This window comes from Polypterus senegalus, chromosome 12 (genome assembly GCF_016835505.1).
Source record: "Polypterus senegalus isolate Bchr_013 chromosome 12, ASM1683550v1, whole genome shotgun sequence".
In the NCBI taxonomy this organism is placed as follows: Eukaryota; Metazoa; Chordata; class Cladistia; order Polypteriformes; family Polypteridae; genus Polypterus; species Polypterus senegalus.
The window spans coordinates 69348288-69370322 of record NC_053165.1 but is presented as its reverse complement, the minus strand read 5'-3'; the positions used below and the strand labels follow the sequence as shown (position 1 = coordinate 69370322).

The following is a 22035-nucleotide window of genomic DNA, read 5'->3' as shown; positions in this document are numbered from 1 at the left end:
GTGGTCAAGAAGGAGCATAGCACCACTTCAGTTTCTCCATATACCCAAGTGCTTGACCTATTGACTACTCTGTGTGCAAGCATCAGGGATTTGTACATTATGCTATCATTTTAATAGTTTTTAAAAACACAATGGAGTTTTGTTTTAGAAAGTTTTTTTTTTTGTACAGAGTTTACAAGTGTAACATTCAACCTTGAAAAAGTTCTGTAAACATACTTACAGAAATTCCTTGTATTCCTTGTAATATTTCTTTTGGTTACAGGAAAGAATACCAAGGTGTATGGGATGTATTTAGTTTTGATATCAAGAACATATTTATCAGATTACTTCTAAAATAAAAAATCAAAAATTCTATTTCTATTCGAAAAGAAATGATATATTATCGTCTGTCATAAAAATATGGATTCCCTAAGCCTTTATTGTCCTTGTTGCAACAACAACATTTATTCATATAGCACATTTTCATACAAAAAGTAGCTCAAAGTGCTTTACATAATGAAGAAAAGAAAAATAAAGGACAAAATAAGAAATTAAAATGAGACAACATTAATTAACATAGAAGAGGAGTAAGGTCCAATGGCCAGGGTGGACAGGAAAAAAAAACTCCAAACGGCTGGAGAAAAAAAATAAAATCTGCAGGGGTTCCAGGCCACGGGACCGCCCAGTCCCCTCTGGGCATTCTACCTAACATAAATGAAATAGTCCTCTTTGTAGTTAGGGTTCTCATGGAGTCACTTGATATTGATGGTCATACAGACTTCTGGCTTTTAATCTATCCATCATTGTTGGAACATCACGGTGCTTTGAGTAGATGGTGGTGGCGCAATAACCATGAATAGTTATTATAATGAGTTGGATATACAGAGTATCAAGATTTTGATTACAGTGAGGTTATGAGAAGGCCATGTTAAAGTAATGTGTTTTCAGTAGTGTTTTAAAGTGCTCCACCGTATCAGCCCGGCGAATTCCCATTGGCAGGCGATTCCAGATTTTAGGTGCATAACAGCAGAAGGCCGCCTCACCACTTCTTTTAAGTTTTGTTCTTGGAATTCTAAGGAGACACTCATTTGAGGATCTGAGGTTACGATTTGGAATATAAGGTGTCAGACATTTCGATATATAAGATGGGGCGAGATTATTTAAGGCTTTATAAACCATAAGCAGAATTTTAAAGTCAATCCTGAATGACACAGGTAACCAGTGTAACGACATCAAAACTAGAGAAATGTGCTCGGATTTTCTTTTTCTAGTTAGGATTCTAGCAGCTGCATTCTGCACTAGTTGCAAGTGATTTATGTCTTTTTTGGGTAGTCTTTAGAGGAGTGCGTTACAGTAATCTAGTCGACTGAAAACAAACGCGTGAACTAATTTCTCGGCATCTTTCAGTGATATAAAAGGTCTAACTTTAGCTATGTTTCTTAAGTGAAAAAATGCTGTCCTAGTGGTCTGATGAATATGCAATTTAAAATTCAAATTACAGTCAACAATTAAGCTTTTTACCTCCGTCTTGACTTTTAATCCTAATGTATCCAGTTTATTTCTAATAGCCTCATTGTGTCCATTATTGCCAATCACTAAGATTTCAGTTTTCTCTTTATTTAACTTGAGAAAGTTGCTATTCATCCATTCTGAGATACAAGTCAGACATTTTGTTAGTCAATCAAGAGAAACAGGGTCATCAGGTGCTATTGATAAGTACAGCTGTGTGTCATCAGCATAGCTGTGGTAGCTCACGTTGTGCCCTGAGATAATCTGACCTAACGGATGCATGTAGATTGAGAATAACAGCGGACCCAGGATAGAGCCTTGTGGAACACCATATTGGATGTCGTGTGTCTTTGAGTTGTAATTCAGTTGGCATTCAGGCTTTTTCTTTTAGGCGAGTATCAATCGATGTGGTGGTTATCTGTAGAATACAATGTTTATTGCCATAGTGTAAATCTACAAACAACAAATAACCACATCAAATAAAAATTTTCTCATGATTGTAATGTCAGTTGTGCTAGTGGGAATCCCCTGTCTCTAAGTGAAGTTAGGCTACTGTGTTTCCACATGTCTAATGTACAACCAATTGAAATAATATTAATTCCAATAATTTTTAGCTGAAATATTCTCCACCGGCACAAATGTACAGTTTTAAAGGTCATCTTTGCTAGATTTCCACTCATGAACTACTCGCAAAATAAGTAATTTGTATGTAACATCCATGCCGCTTTGTCTTCTTATATTAGACGTCTTGCTCTAGCAATACGGTATGTCACACGTCTATTGAGTTGTTACTTAAATTCATAATGTTTACCTACATCATGCGTCTATACTTGCATTAAGTAATAAAGAAATGAAGAATTTTAGGTGACCCATTAGATTAGGGACAACATAACTGCACCTGTCAGGGAAACTACTGTTTTACAAGGTAATAAAAGAGCCATTTGTTAGTCGCTTGCATGTCATCAGATTTTGGGACTCTCAGCACAAATACACCATTGGCCTAATTCATACCTTTTGTTCTAACCCAACACATAATGCAAATATTTCAAAGCACACTGGCTGGACTGCTGTATCGATCTGAACAATGAAGCAATCATTTATGCATGCCACTGCATAAAGAACGCCTGTTTTATTTTGGAACATATTTAACAAATCACCTTTATTAATTGACATTAGTGTTAAAAAGTGTTTTTTTTCTTTAAGAGTGGCATCATTATATGAAGAGCTTAAATTACATTTATGATAGGTTTATATTAAGGTTCAATTTCAAGTTTATTGTTATATGTACAGAGTAAAATAAAACATTATACTTGATAAAGTGAAATGCAGTTAGATCCATTGTTGTTAAATTACAATATGTAGGTTGTAAGAGTAGTTACATTTTGAGTAATGATTAATGTCATCACTTGCCATTAATCTAACTCGAATCATAATAATAACCTACATTTACCATTTGTATTTGTTTTGTTTCAATTTTGTGCTGTATTGTACTTTGTGTCATCTGCTGGCTGATGACAGCATAAATAGAAGGAGAGGAGTGTTGAGGTTTTTTTGTACCGCCAGGATAATAAGATGACCAATACAATTGCATGCATGTTTCTAGGTTTTGAGATTTCCTTGTGAATTTATTATTTTTAATAATTTGTTAAATGCTTTTACAAACCGGATTCCAAAAATGTTGGGACACTATACAAATCGTGAATAAAAACAATGCAATGATGTGGAGGTGCCAACTTCTAATATTTTATTCAGAATAGAACATAAATCACAGAACAAAAGTTTAAACTGAGAAAATGTATCATTTTAAGGGAAAAATATGTTGATTCAGAATTTCATGGTGTCAACAAATCCCAAAAAAGTTGGGACAAGGCCATTTTCACCACTGTGTGGCATCTCCCCTTCTTCTTACAACACTCAACAGACGTCTGGGGACCGAGGAGACCAGTTTCTCAAGTTTAGAAATAGGAATGCTCTCCCATTCTTGTCTAATACAGGCCTCTAACTGTTCAATCGTCTTGGGCCTTCTTTGTCGCACCTTCCTCTTTATGATGCGCCAAATGTTCTCTATAGGTGAAAGATCTGGACTGCAGACTGGCCATTTCAGTACCCGGATCCTTCTCCTACGCAGCCATGATGTTGTGATTGATGCAGAATGTGGTCTGGCATTATCTTGTTGAAAAATGCAGGGTCTTCCCTGAAAGAGATGACGTCTGGATGGGAGCATATGTTGTTCTAGAACCTGAATATATTTTTCTGCATTGATGGTGCCTTTCCAGACATGCAAGCTGCCCATGCCACACGCACTCATGCAACCCCATACCATCAGAGATGCAGGCTTTTGAACTGAGCGTTGATAACAACTTGGGTTGTCCTTGTCCTCTTTGGTCCGGATGACATGGCGTCCCAGATTTCCAAAAAGAACTTTGAACTGTGACTCGTCTAACCACAGAACAGTCTTCCATTTTGCTACACTTCATTTTAAATGATCCCTGGCCCAGTGACAACGCCTGAGCTTGTGGATCTTGCTTAGAAATGGCTTCTTCTTTGCACTGTAGAGTTTCAGCTGGCAGCGGCGGATGGCACGGTGGATTGTGTTCACTGACAATGGTTTCTGGAAGTATTCCTGAGCCCATTCTGTGATTTCCTTTACAGTAGCATTCCTGTTTGTGGTGCAGTGTCGTTTAAGGGCCCGGAGATCACGGGCATCCAGTATGGTTTTACGGCCTTGACCTTTACGCACAGAGATTGTTCCAGATTCTCTGAATCTTCGGATGATGTTATGCACAGTTGATGATGATAGATGCAAAGTCTTTGCAATTTTTGCTGGGTAACACCTTTCTGATATTGCTCCACTATCTTTCTGCAACATTGTGGGAATTGGTGATCATCTACCCATCTTGGCTTCTGAGAGACACTGCCACTCTGAGAAGCTCTTTTTATACCCAATCATGTTGCCAATTGACCTAATTAGTGTTAATTGGTCTTCCAGCTCTTCGTTATGCTCAAATTTACTTTTTCCAGCCTCTTATTGCTACTTGTCCCAACTTTTTTGGGATTTGTTGACACCGTGAAATTTTGAATCAACATATTTTTCCTTTACAATGATACATTTACTCGGATTAAACGTTTGATCTGTCATCTACGTTCTATTACAAATAAAATATTGACATTTGCCATCTCCACATCATTGCATTCAGTTTTTATTCACAATTTGTTTAGTGTCCCAACTTTTTTGGAATCCGGTTTGTAGTTTTCTTAATTAGACTTGAAAATGCAGCATTGTTATTTCCTTCATGTTGTGCATTTAATGCATTGCTGTATACATATCTAAGTTCTTATTATTTTATCTGGTACTTTTATATGTGTAAAACGTTTCCTTAATTTAAAGTGTTCTTAACAGGTATAATATTTTTAAATATGGTCTTTGTAGATGACTACAAATAATAAATTGCATTTAATGTTTAGAGATTTAAGTAAACAAATTAAGATGTACATCATTGGATGTATAGATTATAATTCTTAGTATTGCAAAGGGAAAGTAGGTAAGACTGACATTTTGGCTTTCATTGCCAGATTTCAAAAATAATTGACAGCAATCATGAATCTTGTTTTTTCTTTTTCATTTATTTATTTGCAATTAAAGTTGGTGTTATATCCGGACAGTTCTGTAATTTTGCAGCCTTATTGCCTATTTTACACTTAGACCTTTCAAACTCCTACCTTTTTTCTATCTGCCTACCTACTTACCTACCTGCCTGCTTGTTCTCTGCCTGCTTGCTTCTGACACAACTTGCTTTTTCATTGAATGTGCATGATAAGCTGATGGGGTGAATATTTGCCAGACACAGTTTATGTAATACAGCTGGTGTCCTGTCCCTATATTTGCTTGCATCATCTATGCTGTAGCTTTAGATTGCTAGAGGTAAAGCACCTAGCATTACAGTAAGCCACACTTTCAAACTGGTTTATCAATATCTGTTGCACTTCACTCAATCGGGATTGTTTATTCTATGTGTATTTAAATAAAAAGCTTTATTTTTTATTAAATTAAGTATACATACTTATGCAGAATTCATGAAAATTCTAGACTGGGTCTTACAGTGAAACAATATTTTTAGACTTTTTTTTTTTCTCTCTGATCCCCAAGAGCTAGTGTAAACTATGTAACATTGAAGTTAGGTAGGCATGGAAAATATTAGATGAATACAACATTAAGATATTATAAATAAAACTAGAGAAATTTGGTGCATGTCTGGGGGAAATATATATTACAACGAAAACAAAATCGGACATTTGGAGATGTCTGGGTTGACATAATATACTGTAAATGTAAATAGCTCTGGGTAGGTAATTTTTCTGGGTGTTGAGAGCGCTATCAAAATGACATGACAAAATTGTTACCATTTTATAAATCCCACCTTCTGTCCTGTGTGTTTTAAGAAACGGTTCTGTGAGTTTGCAGAGAAGGGGTACATGCTATCATGGTACCAACAAATTTGGCATGAAGGCCTTGTTATTAGCCTGCAGTTTTGTGTACTTTTATGTGCGCTGAGCAGGATAGTTTCCGTTTTGTCTTTCAGTATAAATTCAACAAAACTCTATAGTGACCTTGCTATTGGTAGTAATAGGTAAAAAAAATATATATATAAATATCTGTAAAGGAAGAAAAAGGTTTGTTGGATACTGAAGAGAACAAAAGAGGCAGGTGAGTATTTTATTGAATTTCCCAAGGTTTCAATTTTTTTTATTGATTTTGATATGAAGCTATAGAAAGTATCAGTGAAGGGCAGTAAAGAGTTTTGCTATTTATGTTCAGTGATTCAACTCTGCATGTTATGTGTTTATCTGTAGATGTAAAAAGTACAAAAAAAGAAATCTTTCCATTGTGATTGATCCTTAGTCTGGTCAGCTGTATAATATGATGCAGTTTTATCCAATTTTATGTATTACAAAGATACTCTTTTAGCAATTGCAAAGCCTGACCACAGTATCGGCATTATATTGAAAATTTTGTATATCATAATTGATTTTTAAAAATGCATTACATCTAAAATTCATTTGCCATTCTGAGATAACATTACTTATAAAATGTGCAAGATTTGTTTTATTCATCTAGTAGATTCAGTTAGATTAGATTATACTTTATTTGTGCCTAAGGAGTATCAGTATCTGCTTCTTGGATTTGTAGTTGCATATGGGAAAGTATAACTTACAGGATTTTTTTTTAATAGAAAATAAGTTTCTTATTGTACCAAGTTACTTTTGTGAGTGTAAATTTTATGTGTAAAACTTATTGTTTGGACCATATAAATTACACATTTCTTATGTTTGGCTTACTCATCCCAAAAAGCATTTTCGTACTTTCCACACCAACATAAATATAATGTTTTAACATTTTTGTCTCAAACACCAATTTCTACTAAGGTCAATTATTATGTCATAGTTTCATCTTTTCATTTTCAAATGAATGAGACTTAAAATGTAATTGCTTGATGACTGAAAACTGAATTAGTACCCATTGCTTGTGCATATATTTTAAAATTGTTTTCCTAAGATGTATGTGAGTTGAACAAAAATTAACTTTCTATACAGCAGCTTTTTATCTGACAGTCTGCATCATCATAGTTTATGAATCTGTCATCCTGTCTGTCTGTCAAGAGACCTGAGCTAGAAGTAAGGAGTCATAATGAGGTTGAGGTTGGGAGCATGCGCTGATATAGTGCGTTGCTGCATATAATACACGATGAACCACCCGGATTGGGACCCGAGTGCAGTCATACAGTGGGTGACACCTTGGCACCACACTGGGACTGTGTGAGGTTTTTTACGGTGGCTGGAGTGCCAATCCTGCCACCAACCCCCAGGTTTTCCCTGCAAGTTGGCAGAATAGGAATATATTTTAGAAGTATCTCCCACGGGTCATATGGTAATCCAATTGTACAATACTTGTACAGGGTCTAATTATGCAGATCCAGATCGTCTGGATGACTTTGATTTATGCGGGGACGATTCCAGTTCGGCGCGAAGACGATTCTTCATGTCATCAGTTCGCACACTTCTCAATAGTCCAGGATTTTTCGGGTGATTTTTTATGTAATAAACTTAAGTTATAGTGTAATGAAAAATGCATAATTAGATCTGGATCACCCTATATTTCAGATTATGATTATTATACTCCATTTTTTTTAAAGTGGTTGACATCTGAAGGTACTGTTTTTCACTGAAGCTTTGCTACTGTTCAGTTGGGGTGAATATAGTCCTAATGGATAAGCTCTTCACTCTTAAAGTGTGTCTTGTATTTGTATTGAAGAAATCAGACACAATGAAAATATTGAAATGTGTGTTTCAGTTTTAATGTTTCATGTCTAAATATTCTCAAATGTAACAAATATTTGGAATTTTTCACTTTCTGACAGAAGTCCATAGAGGGTTATATCACTAATAAAGGATCAACAATTAAAAACGTCATCATATTCGTTATCACTGACCTTGAAATAGTCTAAAATGATACCCCATATGCTTATGTTCGAAATTTTACATTTTTATTCTTCTTGGAGTGGCCTTTAGAGTGTTAAGACCACCAGTAAATAATCAAATATCAAAAATATTAACATGTTCCTGATAAGCAACTTAGAAATGACATGAAACAATATTACACATCCACATCAATCACTTTTTAAGTTTTGTGAAAAAGAGAAACTTTGACCCCTCGTATCCTATGAGGGTGAACCCCTGGGTTGGTGGCTGTGGCAGCACAGCTTCAAGACCTTTATGATAATTTTTGCTGAAGGCTCCTATTGGTTTACTCTTTATCATAAGGGGATCTCTTCTTGCACACAATGTGGAACAATAATGACTAAATATTAGGGGTCTACAGCCCCCAAAATACGAGGTGGGGGGGGTTCAAAAAGCTTGACATCTTGAATAACTAGACATCAAGACAACTCGAATAGTGTATAATATATGGGAATGTTCTTATACTGGTGAGTCAGGAGGCACCATGAAAAAAAAAAAACAAGTGATTTTAAAGCATTCAGATGTAATATATATGAACACACTAAATCAATACAATATTCTCTAGTGTGTAGTTTATAAAACCAAATAACCAAAACGTTCCATCTAGATCTTCAAATGAGTGAGAAAGTCTGAACTACAAGCTTTAAACCAGTAACACTTAGTCTTGCAATTTGTGTAGACGCCGTCTATAAAAATAGTGCACTCTATTTAACTTCAGTGCAGTGTATAATTAAAAATAATTCTTTGTATGAACTTATTTAAGTCAGTTAAACTTGTAATTTAATAATGGAGTATCATATATTGATATAATTTATTAGTACAGAACAATTATGTCCTTATACTTGCTGTCTGTGCATATTACTGTGCAGACAACAAACTGTGTAATACATATGCTAATAATATTTCATCATTTGAATAGCTCTAGTGTGAAAACTCACGTGATGTTTATCATAATCCAGCTTTAAACAAACAAATTTTCTAAAATTAAATTAATATTCTTGAATACTATTCATGTTAAGAGAAAATGTAGTATAAAAGAAATTAAGGGAAAGAGTGAAAAGTAAGTGAACCACAGTAATTTGGATCTGCTTTTCATCCCCTTGATAGTATTCAGTCACTGAAGGCATTATGAGTGTTTGATCAGTTGAAGTGTTTTTTCAGGAAACAGATGAAAAAAATAGTTATCGTTTTGAATTGGTTAACTTTCAGAATGAGGATATTACATCTTTCAAATAATTTTTTAAATAAATAATGGAAAAATGTTGTAAAAGGATAATGTCTACTCCACCACTATCCAGTCAAATCAGGTCCTCTCCATTTCAATTGTTTCACATGGTAAAGTAGCCCCATTCAAGTATGCAAAGTATTCCTGTTCCTGTTAGAGAACTGTAATATAAGGTGAGAAGTAACAGATAAAATTTTTCTTTGTCATTTGTTATTCAAGAAAAAAGGTACTGTAAGTCAACATAAAGAACCCATGAGTTAAAAAAAAAACAAAGAAAGAAAAACAATATTTGTGTGTTTGCTGCTTCCGTGTAATTTATGGGTAATTTATGCCAGGTGTTGGTGGTCCAGTACATTGAATTAATAGATGATTAAGAATTGCTACCACCTCAATTTTGTAGTTTGATTTTGATGCTTAAGACTTGAAATAAAAGCCAAGAACAAAAGACATCTGCAGTGATTTGAGAGAAACAACTGTTGCAAAAGATTACTTCGGAATGGTTTTAGGCTATTTCAAATCTGTCATTCACTAAGAAGGATATTTTTCAAGTGTGGAGCAGCCAAGACAAATACCTGTTTTCCCAGGTGAAAGTATTGCAACAGCACTCACCAACCCTAAAATGACTACTGGAATAATGTCCTCTGGCCAGCCAAGATCAGTGGTGAGTTGTTGGCCCACTACTTACAAAGCTGCCTTTGTCAAAAGCCAGCCATATTGTGTCATTACAAGAAATTCATAACATCTGTTAGAAAAAACATTGAAGCAGTGATGCATTTGACTTGTCTTGTACTTAAAGGACCTAGATGTCTCACAGTCATTTTGTGCCCCATGGATATGAAAATGTATTTAAGTGCTAAAGCTTAACCAAAATTGGATCCTACAACAATATTGATTATAGGTGCACTAGCAAATACACAGTTGGATAGCTGCAAAAAGGTAGTTTTGGGACATCATTGAAATGTAGTAATAGGACCTTAAAAGAACCTAAGTGTAAACAAATGTCCAGAACATTAAGGAACTTATGCAGCTTTGTAAGAGAGAGACAAAATTTACCTTAAACAATGGAAGAGGCTAATAAAATATGGAAAGTGATTAGTTTAGGTTTATGGTTGCTAAAAAGTGGTTTTAGAAACGACTTAATCATAAGGCTTTTTTTTTTCTTTTTGGAATCAATGTAATAACTTAGTAAGTAAATTGCTTGCACATTTACATCAGAATATAAAAACTTTATAGATAATGTTTTGTGGATGTACATATAAATGTATTTGAATAATTGCAAACATCATGCAGAAAACTGTAGTCAGGCATTGTATATGTGTGGACTGTAAGCTGCTTGACCAAAATCCATGACTTGTGATGATGCACTTTAAATTAAAAACTGCTTTCCTTTAGCATAAGTGCTGTGGTCTGTGAGTTTTCAGATGAATGTTAATAAAAAGGTTATACCACGTGGAAAACCTTATGAATTCCCCTGTAAAAGTACTGTTGTATAATAAAATGTTACTGACATCTGACTATGATAAACTTGGGACACCTGTATTCAGGTTGCCTGTGAGCTCAGTTTGAAAATCTTAATTGAACTGCTTTTTGGCACTGTTTCCTACACAGTAATGATTTACTCCACTCTGTTTTCTACATGCATGCATTTTTCCCTTTTGTTTTCTCTGTGCCATTAGAGAGGAGCCAGGACAGCATGGCTGTAATGCTCTCTGACTCAAACTCCACACAGGACCTCTTCACTGACCCCACTAGTTCCCAGGACAGCAATCACAAGAAGCATTCTGTGAAGGATAGTATGTCGTCTTCTGAGAATGCCACTTCAGCTAAGGACAGCCAAGAAAGAGCAGGAAGACTTGGTAAACGCCTAATTCATGCTTTATATCTTGGTTTCCACTGCTGGCCAGAAAAGAAAGCTTGATATCAAAAGAAAAAAAATAATTATATCAGTTAGGACTGGAATCCATGTCCTTGGACATCTTTTCTGTGTGTTTTGTTTGAGTACTACTCATACTGTAAGTATAAAATACTCCACTGTTACATGACAAGTACTGTATTAAAACAACACATTTTTGTTTTAAGATATTCAGGTAAATGTTAGACAATAAAATCAATCCTTTGTGTATGCTTTATCATTATTGTAGTTTAAAAATATATTATTGTTTTCTCGTCTGGCCAGCATGGCAGCACAGTGGTTAGCACCAGTGCATCATGGATGCAGTGTCCTGGGTTTAAATTCCACATGCAGTTGTTTGCGTGGATTGTGCATGCTCTTTCTTCCTTTATCTGGACATATATTTGTTTTTTCTTTGTTCCTTTCTGTGTCCTCTAGTTTTTGTTATGCGCTCCTAAACATATTCAGGTTAGGTGTGTGAATTGGCCCTACCTCATCTAGTACTGATTCCTGCAATGTGCCCTGTACTCCCAGGATAGGCTTCTGTCCTTCATGACCTAAAATTAGATTAAGTTATGTTTTTAATTTCTGGTCAGTATAAGTTCTTGGTCTCGAAAGTTTCCAATAGGTTTTTCATAGTAAGTCAAATTTCATTTGTCACATACCATTATACATACAGTACAATATTTAGTGAAATGTTTAGTTGCTAAATTCTAAGACTGTGCATTAAAAATATAAAGAGACAATAAATAATATATGACTTTATAATATTAATAAAATTCATCATGTTAAATAACAGCAGTTGTATGCATTATACTATAATTTTATTACACATTTTAGTTTTGGCTGTCTGTAACCCAGACTAGTAGGGTCTCTTGCCAAATTATTTCACAAAACAAATACCTTTGCAAAAATGAATGTGTAACTGAGATCTCAGCATGCATATTTAATGGTAAATGGTAAATGGCCTGTATTTGTTATAGCGCCTAACTAGAGTTCAAGAACTCCCCTAGGCGCTTTACAACACAATAGTCATTCACCCATTCACACACACATTCATACGCTGGTGATGATAAGCTACTATGTAGCCACAGCTGCCCTGGGGCACACTGCCAGAAGTGAGGCTGCCGAACACTGGCGCCACCAATCCTTCCGACCACCACCAGCATTGAGGCAATTCTTAACAATTCTTAGGCTGCATGTATTTTGAGATGTATATCTGTAATGTCATTGGTCACTTTACCTCTATTATCGATACTATTAAACAGAAACATTACCAGAATGCAATGTCCGTCGTTCTTTATTTTTAGGCAAAAACATATTTTGCGTCATGGGTTGACCATTGTGCATCTAGATACAGAGAGGAAATGGGGTGTACAAAAAGAGAGGCCCACAAACATTCAGAGAGCATATAACACATATGCCTTAAACCTGATATGGCTGGAACTGGCTTCAGTGCTCCGTGAACCTTACTTATATTAACTAAGTTTGAGAAGGTGATGTTACATTTACTATCTAAGTATCTGTTTACTTTAGAACAAAAGCACTGCTACTTTGCTACACTGAAATGCACAAAACAAGTCCAATAAATGATATTTATCCAGCTAGGGTAATTTTTGTTCTATACTGGACACATGGACAGCAGTGGAAACAGCAGACAAGTTAGTGAGGAATGTAATTGTTATATATTTAATTGAATGTTGAGTTTAACCTGCTCTTATGTTAACATCCAGACTGTGATATCTACTTGAAGTTGATTCTATCTGTTACACATACGCCAGTTGTTTTATTGAAGGCTGCCTCTAAACAGCGCCGAGACCCTTTTTACTTCCCCTGCAGTATTTGTCTTCTTTTAATAAAACTGAATCTTCACTCTTTATTTATTTATTTATTTATTTATTCTGCATAGATATTATTATTTACTATACTAGACTTTTTCATAAAGCTATATGTAATCCTAATGAATGACTACATTTTGCACTTGTTGGTGTTAAACATCTTCAATGGACAGTGAAGTACTTTTTTTTTCTCCTAGAGGGAAGAAGTGAATGCACAACAGTGATTGCTCTTACACCATTGCAAACTGATATTTTGGAAGTGTTGGATGCAATGTCTCTTAGTTTAGTGGAAGTAACAGATCATAAGGTTTCCACTGATCCTCCACCACCTGCTGTGCCTGTGACTCCAACAAAGCTGTCCGCTGCGAACCCCACAACTCCAAGCAGTGAAGTCAGAAAGAAGTTGGATTTGATTGATGACAGCTGTGATGTACCCCAGTGTCTACCAACTGATAGGGCAGAGCAGAAGCAGGTTCTGACTGACATGTGTATTCGTGCACTCTCCCTTTGCCTCAGCCGCTTCCCACAGCACTACAAGAGCCTCTATCGACTTGCTTACCTCTATACAAAAAGTAAAACACATAAGGTAGGCATTATTTTTTTAAATAAGTATTTGCAATATTATTTTTTGTAAATTCTGGTTTAAATATGTATGAAAATAAAACAATGTAAATAGTGAGTGTTCTTCTTCTTTTGGCTGCTCCCATTAGGGGTAGCCACAGCGGATCATCTTTTTCCATCTCTTCCTGTCTTCTGCATCTTGCTCTGTCGCACCTATCACCTTCATGTCCTCTCTCACCTCATCCATAAACCTTCTCTTAGACTTTCCTCTTGCCTGGCAGCTCTATTCTTAGCATCCTTATCCTAACATACCCAGCGTCTCTACTCTGCACATGTCCAAACCAACGCAATCTCATCTCTCTGACTTTGTCTCCAGACCACCCAACCAGAGCTGACCCTCTAATGTCCTCATTTCTAATCCTGTCCATCCTCATCACACCCAAAGCAAATCTATCTAGCATCTCTCCTCTGCACATGCCCAAACCAACGCAATCTCGCCTCTCTGACTTTGTCAACCAAACATTCAACCTAAGCCAACCCTCTACCTCCTCACCCCCAATGCAAATCTTAGCATCTTTAACTCTGTTAACTCCAGCTCTGTCTCCTGCTTTCTGGTCGGTGCCACCGTCTCCAACTCATATAACATAGCAGGTCTCACTGCTGTCCTGTAGACCTTCCCTTTCACTCTTCCTGATATCCGTCTGTCACAGATTGCTTGTGACACTCTTCTCCAGCCACTCCACCCTGCCTGTGGCTCTTCCACAATTCCCATTACTCTATACTGTTAATCCCAAGTATTTAAATTCATCCACCTTCTCCAACTCTACTTCTTGCATCCTCACCATTCCACTGACCTCCCACTCATTCACACACAAGTATTCTGTCTTGTTCCTACTGATGTTAATTCTTCTCCTCTGTAGAGCATATGTCCACCTCTCCAGGGTCTCCTCAACTTGCTCCCTACTCTCGCTACAGATCCCAATATCATCAGCAAACATCATAGTCCACGGGGACTCCTGTCTAATCTTGCCTGTCAACTTGTCCATCACCATTGCAAGTAAGAAAGTGTTCAGGGCCAGTCCTTAAGGATTTGAAAATAATTAGAATAAATTTTATTTTAAGGCCAATTCACCATTAATGTGATTATGGGTCTTAGGGTAAGTTAGGACTTTGACAAAAGTTCAGAATATTGTTACTATCCACAATATAATCTTAGGAAATTTATAATGTAGAAAATAAGTTAAGAATGTTAAATATTCAGGAAGGTCTTTAAAAGTCATTTAGTACTTAGATTTATTTCCAAAATGATGTTTATTATGGCAGCTGTTTCTGTCATGTATATTTACTGAAAGATTGCGAAGCATTTGTGATATGGTTATTGATTTCTTTATGCATTTAGCTGTGCCTGTTTAAGGATCCATTTGGGATCATATTTTGCTTTCTCCCAACTGCGTTTCTTTGGTTGTGATTTAGAAAATGTTACTTCCAAAAAACTGGCTTTACTTTCTTCATATGTTGACTTTTTTGATTAGATCATATAATAGGTTTCTTTGATAAACCGCAGTATTGTGGTATCAAATAAAACATTTTGTATGTCATATGCAGTAATAGCACTTAGCACTCACTTCACCAGTTTCTCATTTGATGATTCTAACTGTTCTTTGTCACCTGCATAGAGCAGCCCATATTTAAGATGTAACATTTTCAGAGGTTAGAAGGGTCAGAGTATTAAATCCTGAAATTGTGTCAATCTTGTGTAATTTTTAGGTTGAATTAATCGGTGAAGCTTTGAGGCCTTACAGAATAATATATCAGCTGTGAGGGTGCTCAAATCCTTGCATGTATCACATTCAAGGTTTACTTTGTTCTTTACAGTCTGTGTATGTTTAAAAAATACACTGTGCATGTCCAGAAAAGTGTCATGTTTATGTTTATACTATGCTGCACTTGAAAAAATGTTGTTCACTTGGGAATTTGGTAAAGAATGCAATTTGACCCATAAAGTCAAGTCAAGTTGGGTAGCATGCACTGGTACAGTGCGTTGCCACACCCACTACACGATTATACAACTCGGGATCCTGGTTTGCAACCCCCAGGGAGACACGCGGTGGGTCCCCAACAATGAGGACCTTATGAGTCGGATCACCCTCGGGGAAACGCACCACATGGACGTAGTGCCGAAACTGACACTCCCTCACAATGCAGGTAATGTGCCTCATTGGGGACTCCATGAGCAACTGCTCATTCGACACAAAGTCAAAGCAGCAGTACCCAAGGATTTTCCGGAGAGACACAGTACCAAAGGAGTTCAGTCTTCGTCTCAGGTCACTGGATAGCATCCATGTCTCACAACCATATAGCAAGACAGGAAACACCAAAACTCTAAAGACTTGGACCTTTGTCCTTTTGCATAGATATCAGGAGTGCCACACACCCCTTTCCAGCGACCTCATGACCCCCCATGCTCTCCCAATCCATCTACTGACTTCATAGGAAGAGTCACCAGAGACATGAATGTCACTGTCAAGGTAAGTAAACCTCCCAACAAGGTTTACACTCTCTCCACATACAGACACACTGCTGATGGCTGTGCCCAAGAGGTCATTAAAGGCCTGGATCTTGGTTTTTATCCAGGACACTCACAAGCCCAGACACTCGGACTCTTCGCTCAGTCTCTTGAGCGCCCTGATCAGAGCCTCCATTGACTCCATGAAGATCACAGCATCATCAGCAAAGTCAAGTTCCGTGAATCTTTGTTTACCAATAGCTACCCCACAGCCACTGGACCCCATGACCTTGCCCAACACCCAGCACGTACAAGCATTGAACAGAGTAGGAGCAGAACACACCCCTGACAAACCCCAAAATCAACTGGGAAAAACACAGAAGTCCTGGCTCCATTCAACACAGCACTCACAGTACCAGTGTACAGGCCAGCCATGACATCCAGCAACCTTGAGGGGATCCCGGAAACACTCAGTGTGTCCCTCAGGGCAGCTCGATCGAGTCGTGTGCTATGCGAAAATTGACAAAGAATCAATTCATTTTTGTGCTTCATGACAACCCTCAGTGCCAGGATGCGGTTGATGGTAGACTTCTCAAGTGTAAAACCAGACTGTTCCGGTCGCTGGTAGGTGAGCAAGTGATCACGGACCCTATTGAGGATGACCCTAGCAAGGACTTTACCCGGTACCGAGAGCAGTGTTATCCTCCTGTAGTTGCGCAATCCAGGTGATCAACCTTCCCTTTCCACATAGGGACGACAAGTCTCGTTTTCCAGTCAGTTGGTATGATGCCAGTCACCCAAATGGAAGCAAAAATTGCTTGCAATGCCAGGAAGACAGCCTTACCACCAGCCTGGAGAAGTTCACCCTGAATACCACGGATTTCTGCAGCCTTCCCCCCCTCAGCTGGTTCACCACCTGTGCAATCTCAGTGAGACTGGGTGGTTCACAGCTAATTGGATGATCCGCCTCAAGCCCCATAAAGCTGTTCATATAAATGTATATGTAGTTGCATTTTTTTTATTCAGACTTTTTTAATCTTAGCATCAATTTGACATTTACAGTACATTATTATTTTTGTATCTGACTACAATTTGTTGTCTTTATCAATGTGTATGGTGCAGTACATTGCTTTTTAGGAAATTATTATCCTACAATTTTATATTTATTTGTTAACGTAAATTTATGCAGAGTAACTCAATTTAGCATTGTTAAATATTCTCAAAAGCATAAACCTTATAAAGTGACTGGAAATTTGCATTAATATTTTCCTTGATATTAGAACATTAGAACAATCTAGACGAGAACAGGCCATTCAGCCCTACAAAGCTCGCCAGTCCTATCCACTTGTTTCCTCTAAGAAAACATCAAGTCGAGTTTTGAAAGTCCCTAACGTCTTACTGTCTACCACACTACTTGGTAGCTTATTCCAAGTGTCTATCGTTCTTTGTGTAAAGAAAAACTTCCTAATGTTTGTGCGAAATTTCCCCTTAACAAGTTTCCAACTGTGTCCCCGTGTTCTTGATGAGCTCATTTTAAAATACAAGTCTCGATCCACTGTACTAATTCCCTTCATAATTTTAAACACTTCAATCATGTCACCTCTTAATCTTCTTTTGCTTAAACTGTAAAGGCTCAGCTCTTTTAATCTTTCCTCATAATTCAACCCCTGTAGACCTGGAATCAGCCTAGTCGCTCTTCTCTGGACCTTTTCTAGTGCTGCTATGTCCTTTTTGTAGCCTGGAGACCAAAACTGCACTCAGTACTCAAGATGAGGCCTCACCAGTGCGTTATAAAGGTTGTGCAGAACCTCCTGTGACTTGTACTCCACAGATCGTGCTATATAACTTGACATTCTGTTAGCCTTCTTAATGGCTTCTGAACACTGTTGGGAAGTTGATAGCTTGGAGTCCACTATGACTCCTAAATCCTTCTCATAAGGTGTACTCTCGATTTTCCGACCGCCCATTGTGTATTCAAACCTAATATTTTTACTTCCTATGTGTAATACTTTACATTTACTGACATTAAATTTCACCTGCCACAAATCTGCCCAAGCCTGTATGCTATCCAAGTCCTTCTGTAATGATATAATGGATTCCAAATTATCCGCTAATCCACCTATCTTGGTATCATCTGCAAACTGTTACTTATATTAATATCTAAATCATTTATATATATTAAAAATAGCAGCGGCCCTAGCACTGACCCCTGTGGAACACCACTCATAACATTGGCCAGTTCTGATGAGGTTCCTCGCACCATCACCCTCTGCTTCCTGTGTTTGAGCCAATTCTGCACCCATCTAAAAACATCACCCTGAACTCCTACTTCTTTTAACTTGATTCCCAACCTCTCATGTGGCACCTTATCAAATGCTTTCTGAAAGTCCAGATAAATAATATCATAAGCTCCACTTTGATCGTATCCTTTTGTTGCCTCCTCATAGAATTCCAACATGTTAGTAAAACACGACCTCCCTCTTCTGAACCCATGCTGACTGTTCAGAATAACTCCTGTCCTTGCCATGTGTTGCTCAATCTTATCCTTAATAATTCCTTCCATTAATTTTCCTGTGATGCTTGTTAAGCTTACTGGCCTATAGTTGCTTGGATCTGCCCTGTCACCCTCATATTGAACCTATCGGATTATCTTTTCATTATTCCTAACATTTTCAAAAACATTTTTTACACCAGAATAAATGCATGCTACTTTGATTATGACAGCAAAACTGTAAATTTGAATAATAATTGGTTTGCCAAATGTATGATTATAGAAACAAAGATTATTATTTTCTTTTTCATCGTGTATGATTGACATAAGATTGTTTCTAAGTGTCACAAATACAGAAAAGAATTTTTTAAAAGAAGAGAGGATTTACATTGAACAGTGCTTGTCATAATTGAAAATTATTTAATAGGTGGCTTAATCCTGTCATCCTTCCATCAGTGTTCAGATACAGTAGTTTCATGCTTTGTCATAGATGGAAATAAAATGCTAACCGCTGATTTCCAGGACATCCAACATAAAGAAAGGGAGCAATGTCTAGCTTTATTTATAATTGGTCAACACAGTTCTTTACATTTGCCACCAAATATAGACAAAAACATTGATCACTGATACAAGAGTGAGTACATTTTTTCACATTGTAAATTTAATCAGATTTTTGATTTGTATTATAAAGTTCACAAGAATCTTTTGTAATTTGGTTACTAAGACTTCGTATATCATGTAATACATATAATTAAATTACTAATACTTACGAAAACAGTAAGAAACACAACACCGTATATACTAGTTAAAACCCACCTAGTCCATGTCAGGATTGCAAGGAAACTCCCAAGACATAGTGCCAGTTCATTCCAGATCACTGTTGCACATGCACTCTAATATTCTCACACTCACTCACTCACAATAATACACACTGAATCATTCAGGCTTTGCAAGTGTGTAAACAACTGCAAAATATAGTGAGTGAAATTAATCATTGTAATCCATTTATTTCTAACACACTTTACTCAGTCATAATGAAATACAATCAATAAAATATTAGGCCTCACTTGTTTTTAGATTGTATCTTTCATATTATAAATCATGTTTACACATGTTACTAAGGGTCATCTTCAATTTATAATTGATTGTCTTTTCCAGTACAGTTTCACCTTACTTTTGTTTCTCAGAGTCTGGATTTTTGTTAATTTCCGAACCACTTCTTATCTTAATTTTTGCATATCAGATGCTTTAGTGTTATATTGGTCTATAGCTATGTTTACTTTTCATGGAAAGTATAAACATTGAGAATGTTTAGAGGTTAATAAATATGTTGATAGAGATAATAAGTAAAATAGTTCCCTGTGCTACAGTATAATATAATATGGGTTGAACCTAACATTAATATATTTACTTTTTGTGAAGAAAAGAAGCTTAATAGTCTGCTTGGCAATGCTTTGTAGATGTCAGAAGGACATTAATCTGTTATTTGTACTGTTGCACCAAGATTGCCACAATTTGTGTTTTTTGCTAGTGTTTCAGAACAAATTGATTTCTAAAAGGAAAATGCATAGCCATTGCAGGTACATTGCTAATATTTCTGAGAATTCAAACTTGCTACTTTTTTAAATATACATTTAGAAAAACTCCCTTATTTTGTTCTCAATTAATGCACATTAATTACTATACTGTTGTTACCCAGAGTTTCATAATGTATCCAGAATAACACAGATTAGTTATGAAACAAACTACATATGGCAGCACCATAACAGTCTAAAAACTGTATTTCAGGTACCTTGAATCCTGTACATTTATCAGCTGTGCTTGAATCACTTATTTGTTCAATATACTTACAGCTTGTTCAATGTATTCTTTAATGGATAAATTGCAACATTCTTTATAACATGTACAACCCACAGTTCTTTAAAAGGTACAACCTGACCGCATTTAAAAATTTCAAGTAATTTAACAAAATTCTGTTGTTTTTACTGATTTGTTACCGAGAAGTGCAAAATGACAACTGCCAGTATAATTTCACATCTTTGCCAGTAGGTCTTAACATACTGTCACCAAAGTGGTGACAAGCCATCGTTAGTCATATATCTATGATCCACAGTGGTTTTATCGTGATATACAGTATATTATTGTTGTATCTACAGGGGCTCAAAGCTGACAGAAACCTGGAGTGACATTGTACAGAAACTGAATAGAAGGCGATTGTTCATTTGCAATGCCAGTGAACAAGATGGCACTGTTTATTTTTGACAGCTGGCAATGAGGCCTTGTTTGATCAGTGATTTTACATTTCCTCTTGTGGGCTCCATGTTTAATATTTTTAAGACTTAAGATTCCAGATGGGAGATCATTAGGCACATCTGGTAATCCTAAACTTGGCATTTGTAGCTGCCTGGGATAAACTTGGCATAAGCAATCTAACTAGTTCAAAAGCACAAGAACAAGTAGGAGATGAATTTTTGCTGGGAAAGTAGACGGGAGAACCATCTTGTTTACCTGGCAGAGAATTTGTGTGCTGAGATAGAACTTCTTCTCTAAACAGACTTGTGGAAATCCATTATTGCTATTCTAAGCAAAGACAAAATGTTGGCAGTACAATTTTGGCATCACAGTAGCACTCAAGAATTTCAGTCTCTTTTTTATTTATATATGTATATATATATAATGAGGAAATGTTGTATAGGCTAACTGTATAACAGTGTGAATGTATGGTGGATTGCACAGTCTAGCAAAACTGTAAGGAAAATTGTTTTATTTTAATCTTGCCATTCTTTAGTTTATGTTGTTTGATTAAATATCTTTTTAGGCTTAACATTAGACAAACCGGGGAAAGAAAGCTGAGCATAACAGATCATTTTGTTTTATTCAATTCCTTCTTGTGTTAACACTTCGTATGGTGAATAAGCGTAATTAAATAAATAAATCAAAGGAATGCAGTATATCTTTTGGAATGTTCCTGCTTGTAAATTCTAGAGGTGATATTCCCTCAGATCTGTTTTCAGGACGTGTGGACGGTTTTGCTATCTTCCTCTCGTGCCTCTCATCCTTCTACTTAAGTTTTTCTATTAACTCACGGTTACCCTAAACCCTGTGCCACACCCTTACCATTTGCTTCAGTTTGGCAGCATGATCTTCCCTCATTACCTTGGAATCCTATTTTAAAAGATTACCGTATTCATTTCAAATATATGCATCATTTTTATCTTACTCCATGCAAACGTTACACTATCCAACTGGCCAAGTACTACACAATCTGCCAAACATTTATCGGTATGTTCTGGGAGTGCCCTTCCTATCTATACCTTCATTCACCAGTTTCTGCCCTCTGTCTTGTTGATTAACCTTCCCCTCTTGCTCCAGATTTTTCTCCTCATGGACTTTTATTTTCTTTCACTTTATTTCCTCTGATGATGATCTCAGGATTCCTTTTTATGTAATCCTTCAATTTATTTATTTTTTTTTTTGCAAGCTTAAGCAGGGGTTTGGGGGTGACTAGACATTAGTGGT

The 22035-nt window shown here is 36.5% G+C and overlaps 1 protein-coding gene across 4 annotated transcripts in view; it reads left to right on the top strand.

The window, feature by feature from the left end:
• cabin1 (calcineurin binding protein 1) overlaps positions 1-22035 on the top strand; it is a 120793-nt gene that overhangs the window by 36357 nt on the left and 62401 nt on the right. For all 4 annotated transcript variants that reach the window (XM_039772098.1, XM_039772099.1, XM_039772096.1 and 1 more), the window contains 2 exons: positions 10906-11085; positions 13156-13544. In XM_039772098.1, the coding sequence (XP_039628032.1) occupies positions 10906-11085; positions 13156-13544 (569 nt within the window). The remainder of the gene's footprint in view (positions 1-10905; positions 11086-13155; positions 13545-22035) is intronic.